General features: G+C 47.7%; 1 protein-coding gene across 1 annotated transcript in view; it reads left to right on the forward strand.

Moving 5' to 3' along the window:
• Positions 1 to 25,069, forward strand: part of LOC138279162 (cytochrome P450 2J6-like) — a 149,904-nt gene that overhangs the window by 97,465 nt on the left and 27,370 nt on the right. Inside the window, exon 7 of the mRNA XM_069219382.1 lies at positions 16,693 to 16,880. Within this exon, the coding sequence (XP_069075483.1) occupies positions 16,693 to 16,880 (188 nt within the window). The remainder of the gene's footprint in view (positions 1 to 16,692; positions 16,881 to 25,069) is intronic.

Raw genomic sequence — 25,069 nt, forward strand, 5'->3', positions numbered from 1 at the left:
TGTGCTGATTTCTATGCTCTCTTAGGGTAGTGCAGAGAAGCAGGTTTTAAGGTGTTAGGTTTCAGATGATATTTTAATCATGTTAGAAATGTTCATTTTTTTCTAGTTGTTCACAACGTGCCTCTTGCTGTTTTTATGATACCCTGTGCATTTATTTTGGATGTGTTAAGAAACAGGTTCACCATGCTGTAATAAATGCTTTTAGATTAAAGTGTCTATTCCTCTTAGTGCAGTGTGTGTGTGTGTGTGTGCGTATGTGTGTGTGTGTGTTATTGTGAATAACAAAATAGGGTTGTTTCTGTTACCACCGTACCCCTTATCCCATTGCAGGGATTATTATCCGAAAATCAATAAGTGTATTACATCAACGTATTGGGTGGGGTTCTCAGGGGCTACAATAACCTGCCTTTCACACTCAGCACTAGTGCATTGAACCGCGTTCACCTGTCACCCGTGGGTGGGAAAGGAAACCTTGTAGAACAATGCACAGTCCACATAGGATGGAAGTAAGATGTATCTCAATGTGAAGCTGAGAGCATTTCTATCATGACGCTGAAGCAATCTAGCAGCAAGGGGTTCAAGGGCTAGCCCAAATAGCATTGGTAAGACGGGGCAGCCCTCCATTGTGCCCACTCAATTGCAATGGTTTGGGAAGTTTGACCATTAATAAAGACTTTGACAGTAGGAAAAGTATATAGGAGTCTGATCCAGTTCTCACATGGATTAAGGATGCCCATCCAATTTAGTGCGGTAAAAAAATATTTCTATCCAGTAGAATTCAGTACCTTGGTGGCATTCTCAAAAATAGCAATCACATTTGTTACAGCTTCCATTTGATAGAAAGCGGCTAAAGAGGGCTGCAAATTATAGGTTGTTGATCTCCCTGGAACAACATGCACCTGCTCCTCTACAGGCAGTTCTGGGAGCTCAGAGTGGAGCTGATTTGCAAGTATTTGTATTTAAAAAAAAGAGTTCCCTTAGTATCACAATTATCTGTGGCCTTTTTCTGGGTTCAGTAATGTGGTAAGTATTGCCTTCTTCGTAAATTCTCTTCAAAGACTGCAAGGAGATGCAGAGCTTATAGGTCAACATGTGTTTTATAAAATTAGGATGCCCTGGTTTGTCTTGCCAGGGGGCCTTTCCATTGGGCAGCTCAGTTATCACCTTCCTTATCTCCCTTTGCATGAGGGGCTTTAAATGAACTTCCTGTTATCCCTCTCCCACCTAGACTATGGCTATGTTCTCTAAGTATGAATTTATGTGTTCCGGCTCACATGGCCCTCGCAATGGGCATTGCGTCAGGGAGTAATTTACAAAAATTCCCCTATGATGTCTGCAGTGTTGCGCATAGGGTGCCATATTTACTCATCACACTACTGATGTTGTTAGCTGCCCAGGACTGTGCAATTATGCTTGCTAGGGTTTTTCCTCAGTGTTCCCCCTTCTCCAAAAGAGCATGCCGTTCCATATTTTCCCATTTAGTTAGTCTCCGGCTCATTGTATTTGGAAATTTAATTTCTAATGTCTGCATAGTGTACCCCTATATTTGCATCACCATGTGCCAGTTCTAATTGTTATATTTCCTTCTCCAGTTTCATCAGGAGATCCCGTATTGATTTTAACACCCAATGTTGTTTTCCAATGCAGAGTCCCCTCATCATCTCCTTAAAAGCCTCCCATAAAGCTGCTCTCTTCTGCACTGACGTTTGGTTAGTCCCAATATATGGGGCTATTTCTGTATGGATTTTCTCCTCAAGCACCTGTAGGAGGCTGGACTGGCTTGTAGTGAGTACCAAGGGGTACTTGCACCTTGCACCAGGCCCAGTTATCCCTTATTAGTGTATAGGGTGTCTAGCAGCTTAGGCTGATAGATAATGGTAGCTTAGCAGAGCAGCTTAGGCTGAACTAGGAGACGTGTGAAGCTACTACAGTACCACTTAGTGTCATATGCACAATATCATAAGAAAACACAATACACAGTTATACTAAAAATAAAGGTACTTTATTTTTATGACAATATGCCAAAGTATCTTAGAGTGTACCCTCAGTGAGAGGATAGGAAATATACACAAGATATATATACACAATAGCAAAAATATGCAGTATAGTCTTAGAAAACAGTGCAAACAATGTATAGTTACAATAGGATGCAATGGGGAAACATAGGGATAGGGGCAACACAAACCATATACTCCAAAAGTGGAATGCGAACCACGAATGGACCCCAAACCTATGTGACCTTGTAGAGGGTCGCTGGGACTATTAGAAAATAGTGAGAGTTAGAAAAATAACCCTCCCCAAGACCCTGAAAAGTGAGTGCAAAGTGCACTAAAGTTCCCCTAAGGACAAAATAGTCGTGTTAGAGGAATAATGCAGGAAAGACACAAACCAGCAATGCAACAACTGTGGATTTCCAATCTAGGGTACCTGTGGAACAAGGGGACCAAGTCCAAAAGTCACAAGCAAGTCGGAGATGGGCAGATGCCCAGGAAATGCCAGCTGCGGGTGCAAAGAAGCTTCGACTGGACAGAAGAAGCTGAGGTTTCTGCAGGAACGAAAAGGGCTAGAGACTTCCCCTTTGGTGGACGGATCTCTCTCGCCTTGGAGAGTCGTGCAGAAGTGTTTTCCCGCCGGAAGGACGCCAACAAGCCTTGCTACACGCAAATCGTGCGTTTGGCGTTTTTGGACGCTGCTGGGGCCCAGGAGGGACCAGGAGGTTGCAAATTGGACCTGAAGAGAGAGGGGACGTCGAGCAAGACAAAGAGCCCTCACTGAAGCAGGTAGCACCCGGAGAAGTGCCAGAAACAGGCTCTACCAGGATGCGTGAAACGGTGCTCGCCGAAGTTGCACAAAGGAGTCCCACGTCGCCGGAGACCAACTTAGAAAGTCGTGCAATGCAGGTTAGAGTGCCATGGACCCAGGCTTGGCTGTGCACAAAGGATTTCCGCCGGAAGTGCACAGGGGCCGAAATAGCTGCAAAGTCGCGGTTCCCAGCAATGCAGCCCAGCGAGGTGAGGCAAGGACTTACCTCCACCAAACTTGGGCTGAAGAGTCACTGGACTGTGGGGGTCACTTGGACAGAGTCGCTGGATTCGAGGGACCTCGCTCGTCGTGCTGAGAGGAGACCCAAGGGACCGGTAATGCAGCTTTTTGGTGCCTGCGGTTGCAGGGGGAAGATTCCGTCGACCCACGGGAGATTTCTTCGGAGCTTCTGGTGCAGAGAGGAGGCAGGCTACCCCCACAGCATGCACAAGCAGGAAAACAGTCGAGAAGGCGGCAGGATCAGCGTTACAGAGTTGCAGTAGTCGTCTTTGCTACTATGTTGCAGGTTTGCAGGCTTCCAGCGCGGTCAGCGGTCGTTTCCTTATCAGAAGGTGAAGAGAGAGATGCAGAGGAACTCGGATGAGCTCTTGCATTCGTTATCTAAAGTTTTCCCAGAGACAGAGACCCTAAATAGCCAGAAAAGAGGGTTTGGCTACCTAGGAGAGAGGAAAGGCTACTAACACCTGAAGGAGCCTATCAGCAGGAGTCTCTGACGTCACCTGGTGGCACTGGCCACTCAGAGCAGTCCAGTGTGCCAGCAGCACCTCTGTTTCCAAGATGGCAGAGGTCTGGAGCACACTGGAGGAGCTCTGGACACCTCCCAGGGGAGGTGCAGGTCAGGGGAGTGGTCACTCCCCTTTCCTTTGTCCAGTTTCGCGCCAGAGCAGGGGCTAAGGGGTCCCTGAACCGGTGTAGACTGGCTTATGCAGAATTGGGCACCTCTGTGCCCAACAAAGCATTTCCAGAGGCTGGGGGAGGCTACTCCTCCCCTGCCTTCACACCATTTTCCAAAGGGAGAGGGTGTCACACCCTCTCTCAGAGGAAGTTCTTTGTTCTGCCATCCTGGGCCAGGCCTGGCTGGACCCCAGGAGGGCAGCTGCCTGTCTGAGGGGTTGGCAGCAGCAGCAGCTGCAGTGAAACCCGAGGAAGGGCAGTTTGGCAGTACCAGGGTCTGTGCTACAGACCACTGGGATCATGGGATTGTGCCAACTATGCCAGGATGGCATAGAGGGGGCAATTCCATGATCATAGACATGTTACATGGCCATATTCGGAGTTACCATGGTGAAGCTACATATAGGTAGTGACCTATATGTAGTGCACGCGTGTAATGGTGTCCCCGCACTCACAGAGTTCAGGGAATTGGCTCTGAACAATGTGGGGGCACCTTGGCTAGTGCCAGGGTGCCCTCACACTAAGTAACTTTGCACCTAACCTTTACCAGGTAAAGGTTAGACATATAGGTGACTTATAAGTTACTTAAGTGCAGTGAAAAATGGCTGTGAAATAACGTGGACGTTATTTCACTCAGGCTGCAGTGGCAGGCCTGTGTAAGAATTGTCAGAGCTCCCTATGGGTGGCAAAAGAAATGCTGCAGCCCATAGGGATCTCCTGGAACCCCAATACCCTGGGTACCTTAGTACCATATACTAGGGAATTATAAGGGTGTTCCAGTAAGCCAATGTGAATTGGTAAAATTGGTCACTAGCCTGTTAGTGACAATTTAAAAGTAATGAGAGAGCATAACCACTGAGGTTCTGGTTAGCAGAGCCTCAGTGAGACAGTTAGGCACTACACAGGGAACATATACATGCACACCTATGAGCACTGGGGCCCTGTGTGACAGGCTCCCAGTGACACATACATATAGGCCACAAACCTATGAGCACTGGGGTCCTGACCAGCAGGATCCCAGTGACACATAACAACCATACTGAAAACATGGTGTTTTCACTATGAGCACTGAGGCCTGGCTATCAGGATCCCAGTGAGACAGTGAAAACAGTGACAAACACCCTGACATACACTCACAAACAGGCCAAAAGTGGGGGTAACAAGGCTAGAAAGAGGCTACCTTCTCACACAACCCCCCCCCAAACGAAGGACAATAAGGCTAACCTTGGCCAGTTGAGACTTTATTGTCTAAGTGGTGATAAGTAGAGAGTAGCTCTGCAATAGACTGGTTACTCCCTTTATCATCCACTATAAGGTTACTTCCCTGTGGGGATGTAAACCACCCTGTTTGAAGTTTTTTAGCTAAGCAACAATGTGAAGATGTATTTTCAGAGTTTCTATCAGTAAGTTTTAGTTTAGAGCAGTGGGAATTGTCCACTGAACCTATTTGTAGTGATGGAAATGCCAGACAGGGATGCTGTCTCAGAAAAGCCATAGCTGGGCAAAAACTTTGTCCATCTGGCTGGAAGAGAGAACAGGGATGTTGTTTCTCTTGAGTTGGAGCAGGGCAGGGATGCTGTCCTATGAGCTCCACACTAGGGCAGGGATGCTGTCCTAAGTGTTGTGAGGTAGTGCAGGGTTTCTGCACTAAAGTTTCTCTGGGAGGGTTGGAGGGATGCTCCATGTTAACTAAAATGGTGCTGTTTTTCTCACCAATGTTAGTTATCCCACAGAGAGGTACTTCCACCTCAGGGAGTCCTGCTTTGCCAGCTGATGATTCCCTTGGAACAGGTGCCACCCCAGGAGAGGTTTCTCCCACCACAGGAATAGTATCCTGAATGGTAGGGTGGTTAGGGGATACTGTGATACCCTTTTTACCTGTTGATGGAGAGGGATCCTGAGTTTTCAGGCCTTCTCTCCTTTGCTTTTTCATTTCACTTGAAATGAGAGGGAACAATTCCTCAGGGATGCCCAGCATGGCTGCATGGGCATAAAACTCTACATCAGCCCAACCTGAGGCCTCTAGGTCATTACCTAAGAGACAGTCTACAGGTAAGCTAGGTGATACCACCACCTGCTTAGGGCCAGTAACTCCACCCCAACTAAACTGAATTATAGCTAAGGGAAGAAACTTAGTGGAGTTATGGACATCAATAATCTTATACTGTTGTCCAATGATGTGTTGATCAGGGTGCACTAGGTTTTCAGTCACCAAAGTGAAACTGGCACCTGTGTCCCTGTAGGCCAAGGCCTCAACACCATTTATTGAAACTGTCTGCCTGTACTTATCCATTGTAAGGGGACAAGCAGCCAGTGTGGCAAGGCCAATGCCACTAGGTGTGACAGAAACTGTCTTGGGACTGATGACATCAGTTTCCACTATGGACCCATAAGTGAACCCAACTACACCCTTTGCTTGACTGTTGCCAGCAGTCCCACCACTAGTACCACTACTGCTAGGGGCACTAGAGCTTGATGTATTAGTGGTGGTAGGCTCAGGGGGTTTACCTGGACAGGACTTATCCCCTGGCCTATGGCCTCTATTTTTACACACAAAGCACCAAGGCTTCGGTGGTTCTGCTTAGATGCAGAGTGGACATGACTGCAAGGAGGTTTTTTCAGGTTGGGGAGGGGAGATGTGAGATGGGGAGTGACGGTTGTCATGGGTCGGCTTGGTCTGCTGGGTCCTTGACACAACACAACAGGTACTTCTAGTTGGGGAAGTATGGGGTGGGAATTGGGGTGGGGTGGGGATTGGGGTGGGGTGGGGATTGGGTGGATGGGAGGCTGGTTTCAAAATAACAGGTTAATGTAAGGGATGGGAAACTAGGAGTGTGGGCACATACCTTTATGTTAGCTTCGGATGGTAACAACGCAAATCTACTATATTAGGCGCACTTAAAGTGTTATCATGGAATATGAATGGGATTTTAGAGAAATTTAAATGAGGAGCAGTTCTTATGATGGCAATGAGATTCGAGGCAGATATAGTGCTTCTCCAAGAAATACATTTAATGGGTAATAGATGCCTCTTCCTGACGCTTAAAGGGTTTTTCCAGGTTTATCATGCAGGATCTCATAAAGGATCCAGGGGTACGGCCATCCTAATTAGAAAGCGCATCCCAATGACAGTGACACATACGTGGGAAGATGGTATGGGACGATATGTGGCCATAACTGGGGTACTCCAGGGTCAACCCATATCAATACTCAGGTGGTCATTACAACCCTGGCAGACGGTGTTAAAGCGGCGGTAAGACCGCCAACAGGACGGCGGTAAAAAAATTGGAATTACGACCGTGGCGGAAACCGCCAACAAAGACAGCCACTTTAACACTCCGACCACCACGGCGGTACAAACAAACAGCATGGCGGTCACCGCCAAGAGACAGGCGGAGGACAAAGTACCGCCCACAGTATCACAACCTACCAATCCGCCACCTTTTCCAGGGCGGATTCACCGCAGACAAAAACACGGCGGAAACAGGACCTTGAAGGGAAAACGCTCACCTCTACACACCCCACGAGGAACCAGGACTCCATGGAACCAGAGCTGCAGATCCTGCCAGCCTTTATCTTCTTGCTCCTCTACCAGGAGAACGAACGCCGGCGGCGAAGACACACACACGCAACACGCAACACCCTCGCCCCCACCCTCACCCACGACAACACACACACTAATACATCATGATACATTATAGTTACACCCCCCAACCCCTCTGGAAGAATGCAAAGACCAAAGAAAATTAGTGTAATCATTGTAATATATTAAAATCCAGTACGCAAAAATATATATATACACTATAAACAAAATATACACCAAGAATAGTAGTCCAGGTAGTGCTCCATTGAAGTCCGTGGAACACTGGGCCCACACGGTATGGGCGAGGCCCACACAAGATCCCCGACCATGACAGAGAGAACACTGCAGGGGCATCAGATAGCAATAAAACAGGCACCTCAGGGGGTGGCAAAGGGGGGGCACCTCAGCCGGTTGAGTGCACGACGGCAAATCCACGAGGGGGCCACATGCCCACTGTTCAATCCCGGGGAGTGCAAAGCCACAGTCTCTCAAGTCTCTACAGTGGGTGGTTTGCCCACTGTTCAATCCTGGGGAGTGCAAAGCCACAGTCTCACAAGTCTCTACAGTGGGTGGTTTGCCCACTCTTCAATCATGGGGAGTGCTAAGCCACAGTCTCTCAAGTCTCTGCAGTGGGTGGGTTGCCCACTGCTGTATCCTGGGGAGTGCAAAGCCACAGTCTCTCAAGTGGATGACAGTCTCCACTGGTTCTGGAGGGGGGCTTGTGCCCAGAGTGCTTCATCCTGCCAAGGACTGAGGTAGTGGATGGATCTCTCCACTGGTTCTAGAGGGGGCATGGTGCCCAGAGTGCTTCATCCTGCCAAGGACTGAGGTAGTGGATGGATCTCTCCACTGGTTCTGGAGGGGGCTTGGTTCCCAGAGTGCTTCATTCTGCCAAGGACTGAGGTAGTGGATGGATCTCTGCACTGGTTCTGGATGGGGCATGGTGCCCAGAGTGCTTCATCCTGCCAAGGACTGAGGAAGTGGATGGATCTCTCTACTGGTTCTGGAGGGGGCTTGGTGCCCAGAGTGCCTCATCCTGCTCGTGACGGGCTCAGTAGCGTCAGTGCCTTTGGCGCTCATGGGCCAGTGGTGCATGTGGCGGTGGTGCCCTGTTCAGCGTTGCTTGTGGCGGCGGTGCCCTGTTCAGCGGTGCTTGTGGCGGCGGTGCCCTGTTCAGCAGTGCTTGTGGCGGCGGTGCCCTGTTCAGCAGTGCATGTGGCGGCGGTGCCTTGTTCAGCGGTGCTTGTGGCAGCGGTGCCCTGTTTAGCGGTGCTTGTGGCAGCGGTGTCCTTTGCAGTGACTCAGCTGCTGGCGGTCCTTCATGGCCCAGCGGGGCTGGTGCTGGTGGTCCTCTCTGGCCCAGCGGGGCTGGTACTGGCAGTCCTGTCTGGCCCAGCGGGGCTGGTGCTGGTGGTCCTCTCTGGCCCAGCGGGGCTGATGCTGGCGGTCCTGTCTGGCCCAGTGGGGCTGGTGCTGGCGGTCCTCTCTGGCTCAGTGGGGCTGGTGCTGCCGGTCTTCTCTGGCCCAGCGGGGCTGGTGCTGGTGGTGTCCTCTTGGGCAGCAGGGCAGGTGCTGGCGGTGGCCTCTTGGGCAGCAGGGCAGGTGCTGGCGGTGGCCTCCTGGGCAGCAGGGATGATGGCGGTGGGCTCCTGGGCAGCAGGTATAATGGCAGTCTTCTCCGCCGTGCTGCTCTTCCCAGACCAGCTGACTTTTTTGTGGCCCTTCCCCACCTTGGACGGTGTCGCAGCTGACTCCACACTCCCACCTGTACCGCTGGGAGCGGCTTTGGTGGCTGGAGTCTTCACCCTCTCCCGCTGGGCACTGGCCAACTTTTGATGCTTCACAGGTGGGGGGCTGTCCGTGCTGTGGCTCCGTGCCACACTGGCTGCCATGGTGGCCGGTGCACTCCAGATTCCGGTGACTGCAGGCACCACTGGTCCCGGAGATGTTGTGGCTGTGAGGGTGGGACCTGGAGAGACGGACGGGGTGGGGGAGGTGTGGGAAAGAGGTCAAGGTTGGACAGGAAAAGTTTTTGGGAAACACTAGTATGGGTAGCTGGAGGGGGTTTGGGAGTGGAGGAAGAGGTTGTGGTTGTAGGAGGTGTTCGTTTGGTGACTTTGGGTGAAGGTGCATGCGCTGGAGGCTGCCGTGAGGTGGATGGCTGTTGGGTGGGTGTGTGCCTGCGTTTGTGTATCTTGGGAGGTGGCGTCACAGACACACTGGGAGAGGACACAGGGGACGTGTGAATGGCAGTGGGGGTGGTGACTGCACGTGAGTGGGGTGTGGTGCTGTGTGTGCTGGTGATGGCAGTAGTGGCTGTAGATGTAGTGCATGCAGGTGTGAGTTTAGACGAGACTGGGAGGGAGGAGGGAGACGAGGAGGAGGGGGACACATTGGAGGCAGTGGATGTTGGTGTGTCTGCATGTGTGTGATGCTTGCGTGAGTGCCTGTGGGATGTGTGGTGCTTATGTTTGCCTGAGCTTCCCTTGTGTGTTGACGTGTGTGCATGCTGGTCTGAAGGTGTGCATGGGATAGGCTGAGGTAGAGGGAATTGGGTCTGGGTGGAGGAAGTTGGAGGGGGGAGGCTAGACACAGGGACAATGGCTGCCAGCAGTGCTGAGGCCAGAGTCTGAAAAGCTCGCTGAAGGGCCGCCTGACCAGAATGAATGCCCTCCAGGAATGTATTTGTTTGTTGCAACTGCTTTTCTACACCCTGGATGGCATTCAAAATGGAAGACTGCCCAACACTGAGGGACCTGAGGAGGTCAATGTCCTCCTCACTGAGGGCAGCAGGGGTGACTGGGGCAGGGACTGAGGTGCCTGGGGCGAAGGTGATGCCCACCCTCCTGGGTGAGTGAGCACGGGGCAAAGGCTGAGGGGCTGCTGGGAGGGCAGTGCTGGTAGGGGGGTTGGCGGCTGTACCTGTAGATGCGGGCGCACAGATGTTGCCACCACCACAAGGGAGCTCCCATCAGAGGATGAGTCAGTGTCACTGGTGTCAGCTTCTGTCCCCACCTTGGAGCTCCCCTCGCCCTCCGTCCCACTGGTGAACTCCGAGTCCATTGTCTCACCCTCCAGGGCCATGTGGGATGCAGCTCCCTCCTGTTCCGTTGCCACTGCTACTCCGCCTGATGATGCTAATGCATACAAGAACAGGGAGACCACAAAAAGGGGGGGAACGACAGAAGAAAGACATGTTGAGTGCATGCATTACCATTACCGTTGGCGGACACGACAGACACAGAAGCCCCCTGCACTATGCCGCGCACTTGGCCTCCACTGTTAAATCCCTGGAACACGGCCTACAAGGCTATGGACGACATTTGCGCACATGGATAACACAGGAGCCTGACTAGGTGTACTTGGCACTGTACACAGGTAGGGTGGGGTGCCACAGGCTCTGCCAGAACAAAGGGACCATGCCTCCTAAACTTGCCCTGGCCTAGGGAAACCCACAGCCCACCTCCCCCACCCAGACACCTCCACTGCGCGCAAAATCATCAGAATGAGAGTGTACTCACCCCCTTGTGGCTGCTGTGATGCCCCCAAGTGCCCATCCAACTCCGGGTACGCCACTGCCAGGATCCTGAACATCAGGGGGGTCATGGTGTGATGGGCACCCCTCCCACATTGGGAGGCCATCCCCAGCTGGGCCTCCGCTGTCTTCTTGCTCCAGCGGCGAATGTCCTCCCATCTTTTCCGGCAGTGGCTGCTCCATCTGTGGTAGACCCCCAGGGTCTGGACGTCCTTGGCGATGGCACGACCAATATCTTTTTTCTGGTGGGCGCTGACCTACATGAGTTGTACAGGGGGAAAAGAAAAGTTATTAACAAATGCACCATCACAGTCATTGGCCCCCATCCCTACCCTTGCCATGATGCACATTCACTCACCGTTGTTTCATGCACGCCTCAATCTCCCCCCCATCTTTCATCCACCCCACTCCACACAGGCATAGCCAATACAGCATGCTCCCAGTGTATTTACCTGTTTGTCTGGAGGACCGTAGAGTAGCGTGTAAAGGGGGTACACCCCATCCACAAGTTTCTCCAACTCCGCCGATGTGAAGGCAGGTGCCCTTTCCCCAGTCGCACAAGCCATTGTCTCTTCCAGACCGAGGTCACAGCAGCACTTGCAGTGTAGGTCCTCTCCTGTCGAAGATCAGGCATCAAGTGATTAAACAGATAGAAAATGGCGGTCACGTCCACGGTGGTGCGTACCGTCACCGCCGGCGTACATCGTCATTGGCTCCTGGAACCCATAGGGTCCAATGTTAACCAATGCAGCAATGCGCTGCGGTCTTCAACCGCCTACCGGGATGGTGTACAACACCAGCGCAGTTACCTCACATCCCATTGTCCCACTTTACAGGTCAGGGAGCTGTCTTTTCAGGGGCCCACATGGCTTAATTTTTAACTGCGTCACACATACCTAGGCCTAGCCTCAACACACATACAGGCCAATTTGCGGATTATGATTCGTGTTCTGTCTAAGCTGTGGTACGTACCTCTGAGTTGTTTGACTCTGTGCTCGATGTTGTCCTTCATAGGCACCGTCCGCTGGGACATCTGAGGAGATGGCGGCATCCTCCGGTGTACAGACCGCTGGTGGACCTGTCGACAATGGAGTAAAGACATGTGATCATCACCTACAGGCTTGACCATGCCACAATCCAGGAACTGTGTGCCCAGCTGGAGTCAGACCTGGTGTCAGCTATCCGCCATCCCACAGGAATCCCCCTCAAGTGCAGGTGCTGTCAGTACTCCATTTCCTTGCAAGTGGGTCATTTCAAACAACAGTGGCCATAGCATCAGGGATGTCCCAGCCTATGTTTTCCAATGTGTTGTCCAGAGTGTTGTCTGCCCTGCTGAAACACATGCGGAGCTACATCGTGTTCCCTCAGGTGGAGGATTTGCCTACAGTGAAAGGAGACTTCTATGCCGTGGGACATATCCCCAACATCATAGGTGCCATTGATGGGACCCATGTGGCTTTGGTACCCCCCGCAGGAGTGAACAGGTGTACAGAAACCGGAAGAGTTATCATTCCATAAATGTGCAGATGGTGTATTTTGCAGACCAGTACATCTCCCATGTGAATGGCAAGTTCCCTGGTTCTGTGCATGACGCCTACATCCTGCGGAATAGCAGCATCCCTTATGTGATGGGTCAACTCCAGAGGCACCGTGTGTGGCTAATAGGTGAGCACCTGGAAGCAAGTCAGTGGGAATGGTTGTCTGGGTTTGGGGATATCCCTCCAGGTTAGTGTGTGTCTAACAGTTGTCCCTCGCCATTTGCAGGTGACTCTGGTTACCCCAACCTGTCATGGCTACTAACCCCAGTGAGGAATCCCAGGACAAGGGCTGAGGAACGCTACAATGAGGCCCGTGGGCGAACTCAGCGGATAATAGAGCAGACCTTCGGCCTCCTGAAGGCCAGGTTCAGGTGCCTCCATATGACAGGTGGATCCCTATTCTACTCACCAAAGAAGGTGTGCCAGATCATCGTGGCCCGCTGTATGCTTCACAACTTAGCTTTGCAATGACAGGTGCCTTTTCTGCAGGAGGATGGTCCAGATGGCGGTGTTGTTGCAGCTGTGGAGCCTGTGGACAGTGAAGACGAGGAAGCAGAAGAAGAGGACATGGACAACAGGAACTCGGTGATCCTGCAATATTTCCAGTGAGACACAGGTAAGAATACAAATCTGCCTACTACATGTACTTTAACACTACTACCTCTCTACTGTCTGTCGTTTTCACCCAGTGTATGGTCACTGAGTTGTCACTTTCCCTTACGATTTCACAGATGTGTGTCCCACAGTGTTACATCTGCTTTGTTTCCTCATGGACTAGAGCTGTGTGACATAGGTATGTTGACATTACAATTGAAAGAGCATTTTGCCACAGTAATTGCTAATACACTATTCCGAAATCACAGACTGACTCCAGATTGTATTGTGCTTCAAGGGTGTTTATTTAAGTGCTCAATATTGGAGGGGGTTGTAAGATGGTGAGGGGTGATGGTGGAGGAATGTCCATGGCAGAGTCCAGTCTATCAGTCTCACAATTGCATTGCCCGAATCGGCATAGGAAGTGGAGCTGGGGCAGTTTGAGGATGGACAGGATGACAAAGTGGGACAGAAGGATGACATTCAGGGTGGTCTCATTTCTTGGCGGGGGTTTTGGCATCGTTCTCTGTCTTTGTCCTGGATCTCAGGGACCGTTTCCGGGGTGGTTCTCCCTCTGCAGGGGGTGGGGTGCTGGTGTGGTGGTCCTGTGGCAGTGCCTCCTGTCCACTAGCGCCGGCAGAGGCGGTGGGCAGTTCATCGTCCATGCTAGTGTCAGGGGCCCCTTGTTGTGGCACATTGTCCCTCCTGGTTTTGAGTACTTCCTTCAGCACCCCTACGATGGTGCCCAAGGTGGAATTGATGGCTCTGAGTTCCTCCCTGAAGCCCAAATACTGTTCCTCCTGCAGGTGTTGGGTCTCCCGAAACTTGGCCAGTACCGTTGCCATCGTCTCCTGGGAGTGGTGGTAGGCTCCCATGATGGAGGAGAGGGCCTCGTGGAGAGTGGGTTCCCTTGGCCTGTCCTCCCCCTGTCGCACAGCAGCCCTCCCAGTTCCCCTGTGTTCCTAGGCCTCCGTCCCCTGGACCGTGTGCCCACTACACTGCACCCAGGTCCCTGTTGTTGTTCGGGTGGTGGATTAGCCTGGGTTCCCTGTAGTGGTGGACACACTGCTGCTTGACGTATCCTGGGGACAGAGGTATGGGCCCGCTGGGTGGGTGCTGTGTTGGTGTTTCCAGAGGGGGGAAGGTCTATAGTGGCATGTGACTGTCTGAAGGGAACCGACTGTCCCAAGGTCCCCGATGGTCCGGGCTGGTCATCTAGATCCAGTTGGACAGAGCTGTTGTCATCACTGTGGGCCTCTTCTGATGGTGGTGTGGACATGTGTGGACCCTCCTGTCCGGTGACGTTGGGTAGGGGTCCTGCAGGGGTATAAAAGGATGTTTATTACATCTGTGTGTGCCATGGTGTGCAATGGGTGGGTGTCCGTGTACCCCAGGGCTTGCATTCCTGTGTAGGACCTTGTGTGATGATGGTTTAGGGGGGTGTGGGTATGTGCAGTGGGCATGCTTCGGTGATGGGTGTCCATGCTTTGTTTTTGCATGCAGGGCTTGGTGTTGGGATGGCTCGGTTGTGATAGTGGGACATTTGTGAGGAGTAGGAGTGATGGGGGTGAGGGTGAGGGTGGGGGTATGTGATGGCATGCAGGTAGGGTGGGGGATGTAATAGTTAAGATTTGACTTACCAGAGTCCATTCCTCCATCTACTCCTGCAAGGCCCTCAGGATGCAGAATCGCCAAGACCTGCTCCTCCCATGTTGTTAGTTGTGGGGGAGAAGGTGGGGGTCCGCCGCCAGTCTGCTAAACCGCAAGGTGGTGTCTTGAGACCACGGAACGCACCTTCCCCGTAGGTCGTTCCACCTCTTCCTGATGTCATCCCGATTTCTTGGGTGCTGTCCCACTGCGTTGACCCTGTCCACTATTCTTCGCCATAGCTCCATCTTCCTAGCTATGGAGGTGTGCTGCACCTGTGATCCGAATAGCTGTGGCTCTACCCAGACGATTTCCTCCACCATGACCCTGAGTTCCTCCTCAGAGAACCTGGGGTGTCTTTGCCATGCCATGGGGTGGTGTTGGTGATGTGTGGGGTGGTGTGTGTAGTGATAAGTGGGGTGATATTTAGTGGTGTGTTATGTGCGGTGGGTGGAATTTCTGTGGGTGATGGTATTGTGTGCCTGTGGATGCTTGGTAGTTGTTTGTGGTGTCTCTCTCTGGCCTTCGTTCAGGATTTTGGTCATAGGGTTTTATGGGTGATATGGGTGTGTGTTTTATATTGTATTGGGTGTGTGGGTGTCGTGTATGTATGTGTATAAGGTGTGTGTGTTTCGAATTGTCCAATGTGGTTGTGTTTTGTAAATGTGTGTGTATTTTTAGCGCGGCGGTGTGTACCGCCAATGGAATACTGCGGCTGAAAGACCGCCACGTGGATTTGTGTGTCATGATAGTGTGGGCGTATTTCTGTTGGCGTGACGTGGAGGTTTTTATTTTTTGTCAGTTTATCACTGACCTTTGGTGTGGCGGACTTGTGTGGGTGTCTGAATTTTGGCGGATTCCGTGCTGTGGGTCATAATAGCTGTGGCGGAATTCCGCGGCCGCAGCGGTGTGTTGGCGGTCTTCTGCACAGCGGTAAGCTACTTTTACCGCCAATGTTGTAATGAGGGCCTCTGTGTCTATGCCTCACCCCCACTCACAGCGTGGTGGCCCAGTAAATGGTGAACAGAAAAAAAGAGTCTATCGAGGGGAGCCCGGTTAGGAACGTAAATGAAGGAGTCAGTTCTATGTATCTCCCGTACCCAGTACGAATTGGGTGGGGCGGAGAAGCCTTGCACCAGTTGGCTTCATCTTGAGGTGCCACAGGAGTAGTCTCAAGGCTGGTGCCACAGGAGGAGTCTCAAGGCTGGTGCCACAGGAGGAGTCTCATGGCTGGTGCCACAGGAGGGATCTCATGGCTGGTGCCACAGGAGGAATCTCAAGGCTGGTCCATACTGTTTCCTGTCTCTGGTGAGAGCTTAAACAAGATCACCCTTTGCCCTTGTCCGTCCACCTAATGTCTGCTAGATCCTAGTGACGGTTGTCCATCCTTATTATTGTGGGACGACTGCCACTCATTCTTCCTGTCCCTGTTTGTTACACAAGGCATGACTGACAAAGGAATGGAAAATATAGAATGCCCCGTTATATATATAGAGAGAGAAAACCCACTATGCAATCAGGTCATTTATTTTCTGAATTGAGAAAAAAATCTTGTTTTGGAGGTTTTTTCCTCAATTGCAAGCATTTCAAGAATGGTGCCTGCTTGGCAAACCTCCAGTGCTGTGGGGGGAGCCTTCTCACTAAAAGGTGAGAGGTTGATAGGGCCATGGCATCTGCTAACCTTGCAAGCTGATGGGCCATCTGCCAAGATCCGCATGACACCTTAATAATTAATCCCAAATATCTCACTTCTGCGCTCACTTTTGTATCAGAAAATCAGACGCATTTGGCATTGATGTGGATTTATGTGGTTGTAACAACGAGGTAGGACTCTGAGTTTCCTCAGCAGCTTCCAACTTGCAGAGAGTACAGTCAAAAAGTCTAGATTATAGATATTACAACTTGGGTCCATTTCTCAGAGAACCACAATGGCGCTTGGCAGATCTGCTCCTATCAGGAGTTACAAAGCTTGTGAATGCCACAGGTCTGAACCCTTTCAATGTGGTGGGAAAGGAGAGGGGAGAATGGTTAGTCTCTATTGCATCTCCCACTAGTAACTATTGCACATCTCTCCCCAGAGAAAGTCCAGAGAGAGCTTGATGATGTCCTTGATCCCAACAAAACCATCCAATATGAACACCGGATGGAACTACCGTACACCAATGCTGTAATCCATGAGATACTGCGCTACAGCAGTATTGCCCCTCTTGGCTTGCCACATCTTTGTTTGAAGGACACCACAATCCAGGGCTTCCATCTTAAAAAGGTAAGGACGTTTGTCCTTGAGTTATCAGGAAGATTACTTCTCCTTGATTCAGAGTCATGCCTTTGCTTCTGTGTCTTTGGTTTTGCCCTGCATAGTTTAGGAACACCTAGTTTTGCTAAACGATTGACTCAAAACAATGAAGTGCTGGAGTACTGGAAAATGTTCATATTCATGGAAGATGTGCTAAATTTAGAGGGCAGAACACTGATTACCTAATGAGAAAGGGACACACCAGTTTTGCTCAAAATCAGTAGTGGCTACTGGCAATCAAGGGTGGTGGGGCAGGGGGTTTGGGGGAGGGGGGATGGGGTTATGAAAACAAAAATAAATGTACCTAACACTGCTGCTCAGTCCCGCACTGCTCTCAATCCTACTGCTGGTTGTTTCCTCTCTTCCTAGCAGTCACCACAGGCTCCCAATCCAGACGCTGCCCTCATGCTACAGCTAGAATAACAGCAGCGCCAGCATGGGCCTGAGCAGGCTTGTCTGATGCTTTTTTAGGTCTGTTGTCCAAGACCTTTTCATTTTACAAAAATGATGTGTAACATAGTTTGTTACAGGACTTTTCAGCCACACTACCTCCATTAGTCTGTGGTTGTGTCATTCAATTTTTTTTTCTCCCACTCCAGCATGCGTCATGGGGCAGTGGGTCAGTGCACTTCAGGTCCTGGCTGACTTTACTGTGAGTTAAGCGCGCTGCCTTTTCACAAGGACAACATCGACACACAAAGCGCTACAAGCCCTTTGGGCAGTTTTAAGCGCTATATAAGCTATTATAACATAACCTAACATAAAGTAGTTCTCTTAAGCGCATTGGGAGACCGAAAAATATTTTTGCTTTTACCGATTTTTGCGTGATGGTTAGGGCATGGCAGACTAACCAACAATAATGTTTTCCAAAACTTTGACAGAACAAAACAGGAATTTCCAAAGCCGAAAGACTAGTGGATAGTGCCATATCTATTGACTTGGCCAGTGCTTATTTAATACATCGAGAGTTCAATTTAATCTTGTTCAAAGAAAGTGATCCATTAGGTGTGGTCTTTTTGGGCAACAAATACTGGAGGATTTCCCAGTTAGCTATTCCTACCTAGAGACTGGATAGCCTTGGCAAATAATTAGTGTTCTCTCTCAGTTCACTAGGCCTACAAATTCTAAACAGCCAATTACCAGGACACAATGGTCTCAAAGGATAAATTCAGTACAGTTGAAGAATTTAAAATTCTTTTGGTTCAAGGCAGTGACTGTCTACTTCAGCACATTAAAATTAATATTTATTATCAAAGTTTCACAACACAAAAACGAATAAGTGACTTTGCAGGAGACAGTTCCAATAAGAGAATAGGATGGTCATCAGAGAACCAGCATAATCTTAAAGAACAATTGGAGAAAACAGTGTTGACGGGCTGATGGGAAGAAGAAGTTAATATACTGGACCTGTGGAAAAGGAGTATGTCTTTGCCTTTTTACCTAGTTCATTTTCATTTACTCCTTCTATTATTTTAGCATGGCTTCGTTTTAGAAGGAATGTTGAATTATTTTTAACAGCTTCTTTCCATGCAGGGATTATTAGTTCCCTTTGCATGACATTCTCATCTTGTGCTCTGCTGTAGACTGTAGATGAAATTTATCATGTACTGTCTTCCAAGAGTTCGTAGTGCACCTCATACAGAAAAGACATACTATCACATCAGGCCAGGTCTTACAAAAAACAACACGTTTTATTATAAAAATACCATGCTGACACAATTAGACCAGAGGGGACATTCCAGCCAACCATCTTATAGTGTACCAAGCTGTTGCAGCTCTGCTGAACTTGACCTCGTTGGTCCAGCTGTTTGGGATTACTGCCAGCAGACAACAGGCGACCGAACTCAGCTTATTATTCAGATGTGGGACCGGGACTTCCTTTCAGAAACTAGTACAGACAGAAAAGGGCTATCACTGCTACGCTCTCCTGTAAAAGCTAGAAGAATAGGTAGAGATTTAGATTCACTAGTGTGACAGGATGCTGGGACTGTTTATTTTTGTTTTCAGACTCTTGGTCACAATAATAATTGGATTGAGTTTCATTTTCCTAATAATCGCAGGTCATGATTTATTACATAGAATGCAGTTGTTTCAATAAAATACATTGAAATCCGTTCTGCATTTCTCTGTCTGTCTTGCATGTATGAGAACGTGGGCAACTGAGAGAAATGGGTAAGATCGGTTCTACTACAACTTCCCTGAGGAGTCAGAGTGTCATGCATTAGGCTGCCACAAATCACCTTTACTTTCTATGTTTGGGTGAGGTGCTGCTAGCTAGCTGAAATGGTTAGGCCGACAGCTGCCAAACAGTGTGGGTTTGATAAATTCCCCCACAAGCGGTGGTGCTGCTGCCCAAAGCCAGCAGTCTCATCTCTATGGTGAGAGTCATACGACAGTACTCGATAGCTTGACATGTGAGGCCAGACCAAGCACAAAATGGATGTCTGGTAAAAATTTGATCATCAAATTATATGAAGTCTCTAAGGAAAACAGCTAACCAATTACTTATCAAAGCAAAAGACAGGAAATGAATTCAGAACCTTTGAGACAAAATAGGAAAACCAGGAGCTCCATATAATAAATTAATCTGTGAAGAAAACGTAAAGAAGAGGAAGGCAAATGCCTAAAGTTGTATTATGCCTGTCAAAAAAAGATCAGAGGAAAAATTAAGACGTATTTAATCTCAGGTAGTAAGAGAATTTATATAACCTGCGTACCACCGCAAAAATGGACATCACCATAAAAAGCTGTGCAGAACACACAAGGCCCTGATCATCAGGGAATCAATATCCTTAAAACTTAAATAAAAGCAATTTTCAATTCTCAGTGATATGGCGCTAGGCCCTACATGGCTACCCGCGCTGCTTTTTATGGGCAACATAGCTGTAGATTCTTGGGAAGATATGTTAACACCTTTATATGCATAGTGTTTGAAAACTCAGTTTCAGATATCTGGTGAGTATCACTTCTGGTGATCATTCACAAAAAGGGACATCAATCTTCTCAAAGTATTTATTTGCTAATAGCCTTACAGGATGTCGATGGACAATATTTTGCCAAAGCCAAATTAAAGCTTCAATGAGATCTAACAAGCACAATAAATTGATACCTATTTACCAAACTGGTTTTGAAAGAGGCATTGAAGATAATTTAATCACCACTGATTATTCACCAAACTATCAATAAATAAGGTCATATTTTGGGTGCAGGTTTTATTGATTTAAACAGCGCTTGATTCTGAGGTAAAATATGGAGGAAATGACTGGCCTGAAGGAACCCCACAAATCTTCTGAATTCCATTATCAGCTTGTACTCAAGCACTGAGGTGAAACTTAGATTGCTCCAGGCATGACTACCACAGAGAAGATGAGCATGTACAAAAGATGAAGGACTGCTCCGTGTTAATTCTCATGCTGTTCAGTTTGTACGTAAGCGACTTAGGGGCAGCCCTTGATGATGTGGTCCCTTTTTCTCCAAAATTAGTTGGACATCCACTTAATATACTCAGTACATAGATGATGCTGTGATCTTAGACAAAATGACTAGAGGCTTGCAAAGGAAACTAAATGAGCAGAGCAACTTCTGTAAAAAGCATAACTTAAGGATCAACAGTGATGAGACTAAAGTGGTAATATTCAGCAGAAAGATTCTCAAGAAAGGAAACTGGTAAGTAAACAGTAACAAGCTCAATACAAATATCTGGGCTTATGTCTGGACGATCGGGAGGCCACAGGAGTCAATCAGTAACCATGGAGACTACACCCATCCTACTAAATGGATCATTTCTCAGGCTAATTAGTAAACTGTCGGACCTGTCCCTCAGTCCATTCTTCCACGTGGTGTAGATCAAAGTCTGCCCACACTACCGTTTGGCCAGATAATCTTCCTTGGGAATTGCATTGCAATGGTTAGATATGGCTTAGTGTCATTTATAAAGGGGGATTACAGATTGCCAGACAGCTCATCGCAAGTCGAGGTGCACCAAGAATTCAATCCTTTTAAGCAATAATATGTCCTGAACGGATTTTTATAGCCAATTGTGCAGAGCTAAGAGCAGCTCCAGGTCGATCTCCAAAACACCTACTGTGGCAATCAATCAAGGTCTCAAAACGTAAGAATCCATGGAGCAAATACCCGGGTGACTCCTTTGTAACCTTGCATTTTAAAACCATCTGGAATTTCATTTTACCAACTAAACAAACATAAAAATAGTGTTAAACTAAGCAAAATTAATCTTTCTAGCAGACGATTATTCTATCTATGAAAAAAAGAAACAAAGTTGGATGATGCTAAGCATGCATGAAAACAATGCAATACTGGGATTAACCTCTCAGCCCTTAGAGGTAAAGAGAGCTAATCAGAGCAAGATTTTGTTTACTCCCTCTGAGGGGATTTAAATATGAACATCTGGAGGTGGAATGGACATCATATGTTACCACTGTAAAGTCATCAACAATTTAGAGAGTGTCCCCTTTTAGAAAGGGAACAGGGTTCAGTCAAACTAATACAAAAGCTTTTCCCATGGACTTGTTAAAATCCAATCTTTCGCTATGTGGATGAATATCAAAAGTATGCTCAAACCACAATATTTAGAATCCTATAAATATTTAATAAAATAGACATAAAATACTATTGACACATGTTAATATAATTCATTATGCATTTGACTAGATACATCATCCAAAATATTACGTCCAAACATAACACAGAAAAACAACTGTATACAATCAAAGTACTAAAAAAGGTTATGTTTAATAACTTTGATGGTGTACCTAGTCCAATGGATGATGAAGGAAAATTTGCTAATCCTAATTCAATTCCAGGGGAATCCTCAACAAAGTCATAAGCACTGAATAGTCCTTCCTGCTAGTGCACATATTAAATATCACATATAAATATAATACATATATACTTCTATACGCAGCCTATAATAAGACACTAAAAATGTCTAAAGTAGATTGAATTTTCATTTTAAATCAACAGGTAATCATGATCTTATTTCTGCCAAACTCAGACAAAATAACATAATGAAAGGGAATATGAGACATTTTGAGTCAACAGACTGCCACTTAAAACACAAGAGAAAAAACTGGTACAATGCTTTTAAGAACTCACAAGTCCCCATGTATCCCATAACATCTCACAGGTTACAGTTAGATCACTTTGTTTTTTACAGTGACATAAAGTCCTGAACCACAAAGTGTGCAAGGGCTGCAATTAAACATTTGTCTGGGGAGATGGCACGGTTGCTTATGACTTTGAGGAGGATTCCCCTCGAAGAGAACTAGGATTACAGGTAAGCAACTTTTCCTTCTCTTCCAGGGAATCCTCATTGTTGGAAATGGTCCTCTCTACAGGGTCACCCCCAAACATTTTGCCTTTCTTCTGCTACATTTTGTGGGATTTTTGCTTGTTGGCCTTAGGACTATCTGCACTTTATCACTGCTAACCAATGCTAAAGTGCTTGTGCTCTCTCCCTAAAAAATAGTTTGATTGACATTTACCTGATTGACATATTTAATTTATATGTACGTCCCTTGTAGAGTGGTATACCACATCCCCAGGGGCTGTAAATTAAATGCTACCAGTGGGACTGCAGCACTTATTGTGCCACCCACTCAAGTAGCACCTTTAAACTTGTCCGAGGCCTGCCACTGCAGCCTGAAGGCAATGACCCCATTGCCATGTCGACTTGGCATTTAAAACCCCTTGCCAAGCCTTAAACTCGCCTTTTGTTACATATAACTTAGTGCTGTGTAATTAATAGGTATGACATGTACTTGTTAGTTTTACATGTCCTAGTAGTGAAAAACTTCCAAATTTGTTCTCACTACTGAGGCCTACCCCTCCCACAAGGATTCCTTATTAAAATTAATACGTTGTAATTCCTAAACCAGAGGTGGTGGATATATCATGTTTGGTATCTATTAACTAGTAATGATAACATCTCTTTAATGGTAAAGTTGGATTTATCATCACAAGTTTGAAAATGCCCCTTTTAGAAAGTTGGCATTTTCCTGCCCTAAGCCCTCTGTGCCTGTAACCTGCCTGAGGTCACATGACTGGGTGCAACTGCAATTGGGACTTTGTGAATTCACCACAGTCACAAAATAGTGGGATTAGCAGGGCATGAATGGGCCATTAACTGACTTGATGGGAGGGGGTGGAGCTAAGCACAGCCCCACTTGCAGCTGAATAGACTGGGCTCTGCCACCATACAATAGGCTTAATGACCCTGTATTGTCAGTGCAACCAGCTAGGGCAGGGGAGGCAGGAAATTCATGGAACTTCAGAGAACCCTACTGGAAACTTCTCCAACTTCTAGGAGCAGAGCACCAAGGTAAAAAAATAGAGCCCTCAGACCTGCTCCTTTGTTAACTACTGAACCTGCAGAAGGACTCTCAGATGACTGTCTGCTGCTGTGACCTGCTTTGCACTCTGCCAGACCGCTGCAGTACATAGAATGACTGCTTTGCTGCCTGGAGCCTGCTTGGAACTTTCAAATGCCAGCCCTGCTGTTGAGTCCTTCATCACCACCTGCACCCAGGACTTCAGAAGTGATTCCAAGGACTAGCATAGCTGGTCTCCTGTTCTGAGCCACCAGGACTTAACAGGGTTTCCCCATCTTAAACCTGTACCTGGCCCCAGCCTGTGTGAGTCTTGAACTCCCAAGAGCTCTCCATCCATTCCTGGACCCATGGTTGTGGTGCCAAAGATGTTGCTATTTTGAACCATAAACTTTTACAAAATTAGAACTCTGGTTCTACAAATTGGATGTTCATGGTTTAAGTGTCAAATGATTTAATAAAAATGTCTCTATTATTCTAAATTGGTTTGGGATTTTTATTGTGTTGTGCTTTCACTGTGTTGGTGTTTTTGTACTGCATAAATACTTCACACATTGTCTCTAAGCTTAGCCTGACTGCTTTTTGTGCCAAGCTACCCAGGTTTAAGCACATGATAAGTTAGTGACATTTTGTGGTTCACCCTGCAGGGGATTGCGGTTGTTGCTTGACCAGGGTGCACACCTCAGTCAACTAACAACCCAATTTCTCACTCTTTTCAATGGTCATAAGCACTGAATAGAATAACAAGCCCTTCCCAGAAACCTGCGGACGAACCAAACAATAGCAGCTGTCGCAATTATCCAAAAAGATTCCTATAGGAAGCCTGCCGTACTTGAGTATCTGCTTTTGAGTATGAGTCTGTCTAGATGCCTAGAAAAAGTATTACAGACCTCCAAGCTGCAGCTTTACATATCTCAGATAAAGGTAAGTTTCTTAAAAGTGCAGCTGTTGCTGCTTTACCCAGGGTATAACAGGCTTTAGGTCTGGCAGGTAAATGTTTATTGGCTAACTGATAGGAAAACAGCTCATCTGACTTTCTGATATCCTTTGTTTCATCAAGATAAAACTTTATTACTCTTTTAACATCTAAAGAATTTATCCACTCTTTCCACTGGGGTAATGTGATTCATAATGAAAATTGTTAGTGAAATTATTTGGTTAATGTAGAAGTGAGAGACAACTTTGGGGAGAATACTACGGAGAGTTCTCTTAACCACACTGTTAGAGTGAAAACCGTATGTGGTTCTTTGGCACACAGAGATTTAATTTTACTGACTCAATGCACTGAAGTAATGGCTGCTAGAAAAGCTACTTTACATGTAGACTGTTGCAAAGAGGCTCTGTGTTTTTGCTCAAAAGGGAGACTCAAGAGCTTTGAAAGGACAAGAGTAAGCTCCAACGGAGGAGAGGGAGGCCTAACACAAGGAACCACATTTTTCAGCCCTTCTAAGAAATCTTTTACCACTGGCATTTTAAAGAAAGATGTCTGTGAGAGTGACTTTCTGTAAGCTGTAATAGCTGCAAGGTATATCTTTATGGAAGGGAACTGCAGACCAGATTTTGCTAAATGGAGGAGATAGGGTTGAATCACATTTTCTTGACCTACAATAGGGTGGAACTTGTTCTGGGCACAGCATAAATAGAACATCTTCCATTTGAAAGCATATAATTTTCTGGTAGAAGCTCTTTTGGATTTCTTTAGAATACACATACATTCCTCGAAAGCCCTAGATGGCCAAATTAGAGGAATTCAGGAGTGATGCTGTCAAGTTCAAGGAGAAGAGGTTGGGACACAGAATTCTCCCTCCAACC

The sequence above is a fragment of the Pleurodeles waltl genome, unplaced genomic scaffold (genome assembly GCF_031143425.1).
Source record: "Pleurodeles waltl isolate 20211129_DDA unplaced genomic scaffold, aPleWal1.hap1.20221129 scaffold_69, whole genome shotgun sequence".
Classification (NCBI taxonomy): Eukaryota; Metazoa; Chordata; class Amphibia; order Caudata; family Salamandridae; genus Pleurodeles; species Pleurodeles waltl.